The sequence below is a fragment of the Opisthorchis viverrini genome (assembly GCF_000715545.1).
Source record: "Opisthorchis viverrini unplaced genomic scaffold opera_v5_459, whole genome shotgun sequence".
NCBI classification, from domain to species: domain Eukaryota; kingdom Metazoa; phylum Platyhelminthes; class Trematoda; order Opisthorchiida; family Opisthorchiidae; genus Opisthorchis; species Opisthorchis viverrini.
In genome coordinates, this window is record NW_008752119.1 from 94217 (window position 1) to 101136 (window position 6920).

Genomic DNA, 6920 nt, shown 5'->3' on the forward strand with positions numbered 1-6920 from the left:
TCTCCAGCTTTAACTTTTGAGTCTTTTTATGGGCCAGATCCAGTTCTCTCATCAATTCGTGCGTGAACAATTCGCTAATGGTGGATTCACGAGACGGAGAATGCCGTCGAGACACAGACATAACGCGTTTTAATGTAGCCGGATATTGAACCTCGGACGGCATTTCTAGCCAACTTTGTGCGATCCCGTGCTAAGGCCGTGATTTCAATGCAAGGACTAGGTTACTTAGAATAAACGCACGATCTAGATGTCCTATCTGTAGTATGTGTGGTCTAATAGTTTGTGTAGTCTGTGTAGTCTAATTCACCAACGGACTTTGAGTAATAAGTGCTGCGCAACCGAATTCTACGAACTTCACCTGCGTTTGTTCAGTAGTCGCATTTGGGCAGTGTACAATATATTGAATTGAACTTGGGCAGACAGTATAGATAGGTAGAGGGTGGTTCTATAGGAAATTAACAGTAAATCGTGAGGAGAATTGAAGAAAGGTTTACGACTAGATTGAATCTTGGGCAGATGGGAACACAGGATGACACATCAAGGGCAGTGTGCTATCGGACAAATTAAGCGGGAAAATTGTTGTTCAGTTCAGAGTTGGACAAAATTTCAACAACAAGCCCAGAAATAAATGTAAACAAATCGTCTATAGAAAACGGTTGAGGTAGATTCAACTTTGCGTAAAATATAAGGGTTCAGTCTTGAAACTTCAATGGTCCCGGAAGGGTGATGAACTAGCCTGAGGATTAGGGAAACAAATAATTACGTCACGTAATTAACATATGTTTTGTGCACTTATAATAAGCCGATCACCTATGAGGCGTGGGCTAAGCATTTAAGGCTTAGCTGCCGGACGCTCATATTTCAAGAGGTCTCCACGAACGTTCGACTCATGATCACTTTTTTGGTTCCTTCAGCTTGTGACTAGATTGAATTCAGGGAGGTTGAACTGTATGTCATTTTGCTTGAAACCCTCGATATATTTTCTGTCTACTGTCGTGTTGTCGGCAGCCACGAATTTAAAACCCGACATGAGGACTGAATTGTGTACGGAACACACGGTTTATGGAGAAGTTGAGCTTATCGCCCAGGCTGTTAACTTATTTGGCCTAAGAATGGTCCAATTTTTATTTTTTTTGGGAATGATCCGCTTGTGATGACGCATTACTGACTACTAACCTGTAGTACGTTCGGCCTCATGGCGAGTGGAATAATTATGGACTCCTATTCAAATGCGCTGACCAAGCAGCCAAAATTAAACAAGCCGGGGAGCCCTCGCAAGCTCATTTCATTCTCAGTAACGTACAAATTCAATCAAATAGTTACTGTTCTCTAACAGTTTATTATTGATTGCAAACTATCGCGCATAACTCGCACAAATATATTATTGTCCGCCAAGATTGACAATATCCGTTATTGATTTACATTTTTCAACATCCACAGCAAATTCTATGCTTCAGGTATTCCTCACTTCATTCTTTTCCACAGTCTTCGACACAGCTTTCAGTGTCCTTCAGTAAAGTGAATCTTTCTGGCAATCTTAAACCCCGATCATGGATGAAATGTATCCCTTGTACTCACCTGGCCTCATGTGAAACGTTCGAATATAAAACACAACCAGCGTCGATCTTAATTACACCACCACGTAATTGTGCCAAATAATAAGATGAGATTCCCCCTCCAGGCTTGTGAGATTTCTTGGCGGGTTTCTGCGATCCAAACAAACAACTTGCAACATATTTTACAGTGCACTCATAGCCAATGCTCCGGGTTTTCTGGTCATTCTTAGCCGTTGTCCAGAAGCAAATTTGCAAATCATATCATTAGCACAGGCCCCAACATAAAACGGTGGTCTCCCAGGTGGTCTTTTATCAGTTAAAGGCTTGTTTACGATGGAACTACGCCATTTACTGTGAGTGGCGTTTGCGGCGGTCATCTCCATTTTGTTTGCGGTGCTTAATTGTACACAAATCTCCAAAGTGTGTGGTGAAGGAATTTTCCGTCGCCAAGAGACCAAACCTTACCGGAGTGTGCCTGTTTGCGCACATTAGCCGTCAGTTCACCTAAATGGGTCTCCCATATCGGTTTGGTCAATGAAGTCTGACGAACACAGGAACTTGGTCCTCAAAACTGGGATTGGATCAATTGGCGACTTGTTCCCTAGAAAATGTAATGCACATGCATTTTCAGCTAAACATCGCTGTCTTCGCGTTAGGCTTTTCACCCTAAGGCTTTGTATGAGGATCCCAGTGGTTTTGCTGTCCATGTGTGGAAAACCTGTCATTATCCCAGCTCAGGCGCAACCACGAAACCTACGTCAAACAACAAAATCTACAAAAGTGAGGCATTGCTATCGAAAACTGACATCAAGTAGTCAATGAAGATGATGCAGCGACATTCCACTGACTTTTGGATCAAGTGTCCAAAATACCAATCGCAATTTTCCGCAACCGTCACCATGTAAGAGGGTTGATAATCTTTCCTGGCTGAGTAACATTGCTTGCTGTCGGAAACAGTCATCAGTGCAGACCAACCTGGGGTGTACTTCCAAACAACCCTTGTATATCATGGAAATAAGTTCATTTCCACTTTTCATATCACCACAGTGTAAATTTACATGTAAGCAACGTTACAGTGATAGATGATTCATATGTGAAACGTTTGACAATCTATTGAGCATCGTGGGGATAGAGGCCAAATTCTGATCAACACAATCCTGTTAAATAGGGGAGGGGGAAGTGCAAAGAGTGAAGTAACAGGAAGCACACCTGGTGGGACATTTCACGTGGTTTGCGAAGACTTTCGCAGATACGGCCTTCTGAACTGCAAACTTGACGTCTCTCTATTCTTAGGCGATGGAAGTCTGGTCAGGAAATTATGGTTTCAGGGTTCAGAACAAATTATACCCACTACATAGACATCCTGCTTGGTGAATAAAATGAGCTTTCCTGAAACGGAGCAGTATCTTTCGGTACTACAGTGATCGATACATTAATAAATACTTATTCACTGTACTGAAGGCAAAGCGTCACACTGCTGAGAGAGTTTGACAAGATGCCAATCATGTCCCACGATAAACTCTCCCAAATCGGTTGACGAATGCCTGGCCAATTTTTGGGGGCTTCTATACACCGCAAATTTAATCTATCTTCTTTTCTACGCATACCTATCAATTTAAGTCTGCTTTTGTGGACTGGAACAACTATGACTTCACTAAAACTCCTACTCGCAATTCTGAATCCACTGTGATTTGTACTGTGCCAGATTTGATGGTGTACTCAAGTAGCGAGTTATATTTGAGAGTTTCACTCGGAAACCAGCGGGTACACTTTGTTGTTACATAGATGAAAATCGGCATCAAAAGCTGAAACGTAAAATAGAGTAGATAGTTTTAGTCACCATGCAAGCTTGCAAATCAGGGATCCCCTACGTTCAAATCTCATCAAAACAGGAATCCATTTTTCAATCTACCAGTGTGCGGTAGGTTTATTTCTGTTTATTGTGAACATTTGATGATCAGCGTTGGAAGGAGAGTGTTTGCCCTAAGCCTTCTCTTTTCAGCACAACAATAGATATATTATTCGATCATCTACGGCATAGTGGAATCCTGCTGACGTGATATCCTTCTTTTCTAGATCATCCTCTAGCTTTATCGAATATAATGCAAGTCACAAGGCTTTATTGCTTGTCACCATCCTGCCGTTTACAGCAATAACCACGGGCTAATACGATCTAGCCCTCTCAAAATTCGGACGGCACACTTACAAATGCGGACGTTAACAAACAATATATGACAAGGTATATATCATTCGGCACCCGATCATTACCACAGATTTACGGGACAGGACTCGATAAATGTCAACTGACAGCTTGTATAGACAAAATAGTATTTTCGAGTAATATTACTAATAGCAGGAGACAACCAAAAGAGGAGGAAACGTGCACGAAAAACAGTTACGGATGAGTTAGGGCCCTTTAGTTGCAAGCCGAGCGTCACACTTTGCGATAGATGAATCAGCAGCGATTGCCCCATAGTTGAAGTTAGGTTCAACAAATATCCGATTAGTCGCTGATTGCTGCTCTTGCTTGTGTCCGTTGTCAAAAATATTCCAGCATTCTAAATACACAAATCACACAAGGCGTCATGTAAATACATTTGATGCACATTGAGCAAGGATTAGATGAATACAGATAACGTGTTATAACCGGTTCAACAAAACGTTGCAACATTTTTCTTTTCCAAAATACTGAGGTAGAGTAATAACGAGGTCAAATGTTGGCGTAATATTTTTGACAAGGTTATTAATTTTCATTATTATTATGTGATTATTACTATATAACAGATTACTCGTCAAAGCGTACAGCAGAAGACAATTGTCACAGACGCTATATAGGCAGTGCCTGAAACTATACGTTTAGAAATTCTCCATTACACACCTTTGGTGTTGTTGTATGGGCCAACGTATTGACCTGTTCTGATTGGTCGTCCGCACGCTATACTACTACGTTAACCAAAAAGATCATCATTCGTAGAGTTTTTTGTGTGTTGCGTGGGTAGCTTATTGATGCAACAAAATAACCTGCCTAATTACCGGACAATCACGGACGACGTGCTGGCGATGGTTACCCACGTGGGAAGCAGCATTTGAACTGCATGGCAATGAAAGACAATGAAAAGATTTGTTTGTAATTATAAGTCTAATCACTCACAAATTTTGATATCTATATCAATCACACTACGGACCGATTAAATTCTACACGTTTCATCCACTTTTGTTGCAATTTCAAGCTCGCTATTTTTAAATCAAGCTTTTTGCAGAGTGGATAAATTCTGACGAGATTTAGAGAAGAATAACTAACGAACTTATGAACCAAAACTTCAACCACACTGGAGGCTGGCATAAAATGTGTTATAAAAAGTGAGTAATCTTTGAACAGTTTCAAAGCAATGCTCACCAGTTAACCTTAACTGACTATTTTGCATTTTCGACTTCCTTATCCCGATGTCCCTAACCGGAATTCATTCTGCGTCTGGGACGAGTTCGTTTGTAGGCCATCATAAATTTTCCTGGAGGAAACGAAAGGGTACCTAAGAGACACCACGAGGGTATCCCATAATCAAACCTGGCATAATGAGGCGCCAATGCAATCCAGCGCGGGGGGATGCGCAATTTGTTATAAGATGTTCTCAATTATGCAGCCTATTGTGGCGAACTTATACGTAAAAATTGAACGCCACACCATCGGGAATCAACAAAAATCATAAATATGCTGGCGCATCTTCCAAAAATTTCAGAAAGTAGCTTCTGGGTTTGAACCACTTGCTGATGAATAGGCGGACCGGCGTTGTCTCGGTGTGAGGACAGAATGCTAAACTAATTTTAATTATATATGCCCTGCATTTCAGTAAGAAATACGACAAGAGTATCATTATTTCGCGTCGGGGAATTAAATTAGGTGATTACTTAAATAATTTACAATCACAAAACAGTTGTGCATACTGCCGCACTACCCCTCTATTTGAACTGCCTCCATTGATTTCTGTACCATCGTTGGGTGAACACGACTGTGTTCAAGTATACCAAACATCACTTAAACTTAGATGAATTTCCCGTTCCACCTTGCTGACGTGTATGGTTATCAAGCTTATTTTGCCTTAAAGTGTTCGTATCAGTTCTTAGATTTCTTTCCTGTGTACTGGAATGTCACCTGAATGTCACCGCAATGTCACCTGAATTCAGTTGAATTTCTGCTTGCTGCCCAGTGAAATATATGTTTACGAAGCTTGCCCGGGCTCATGGAGGCTACAGTTGAGCTTGAAACAATAATGTCTGTTTTTTCTAATTGAAATCATCCGAAGTCGAAAGTTCATTTCCGTAAACTGAAAGAAAACAAGTAGATTTGTTTGGCAGCGCAATCACTACATTCAGGACTCTTTTTGGACAAAAATTGGAACGGTTATCAGCAGCAAAATATGTATGTATTAATAGATTCCTGCGGCGTGGACAATATTCGGGCAAACAAAAAGACATCTGGAAGGAAACGTCCACCTCGAATTCTGGTTATATTTGAAACGATTGTTCAGGACGCTTAAGCAGGCCCATTCCTTAGGCAATAGGTGCCATATTGTTATCAGCAGGTCGGACCTTGCAGTAGGTGGAAGACAAATCTTGCTCCCCTTTCGCCTTGCGGGTTCAACGTTCTTTTCAAAAGGGTAAGTGTCCAACACTACGCTAGATACTTAAATTACTAGAAAACTACCTGCATGAAACAGGAACCAAGCCAGCACGATAAATGTTTGAATCATGCGAACATTTGAATGACACGACTGAGCTGAGTGTGTCAAAAAGTCGTATTCCGCTTTACACAAGCGTCACACTGTTTGTACCGCAGTCGGTTAGAATCCGGAAAACAAAATTTTAGATTGGTTGCGGACAAATAGTCGTATTAATGAAAAATATACTGCCTTTTGGAAATCAAACAAAGCATAGACGTTCATATTTCTCGTTATTGCAGAAGTATCATTTTTATATACCCTATACTCTGATGAATCTGTTGGCTGATCCACATTGCCTGGTAGAGTGGCTTTGATCGTGGTAAGATTCGGTATTATCCGCATAAGGAAACCTGCATCGGTAACAGGCTTATATTTTCAAACACATCCAGCATGCTAAAGTATTAGTGTGATTGGCTTTATTGCTCTTCCGTGATGCACATGTCTGAAATTTTTATGGAGCGCAACAGGATGGGCTCATGCTACTGGAACGAAGTACATAATGGTGCTGGAATTTGCGAAAATTTAGTCTGAACGAAAATGCTTGACACGTGCTAAGCTAGTGAACAGGATAAAGCCGGCCTTCACTGGAGTTGAAAATTCCCATTTACCAACAAATTTTTCATATATATATATATATTTATATATT

General features: G+C 40.9%; 1 protein-coding gene across 1 annotated transcript in view; it reads right to left on the reverse strand.

Annotated features, from left to right (window-relative positions):
• Window positions 1–354: 354 nt before the first annotated feature.
• The window catches only part of T265_11200 (hypothetical protein), a gene marked incomplete at both ends in the record, with an annotated part of 35028 nt that continues 28462 nt past the window's right edge, over window positions 355–6920 (reverse strand). Inside the window, 2 exons of the mRNA XM_009177797.1 lie at window positions 355–445; window positions 4590–4647. Coding sequence (XP_009176061.1) covers window positions 355–445; window positions 4590–4647 — 149 coding nt within the window. The remainder of the gene's footprint in view (window positions 446–4589; window positions 4648–6920) is intronic.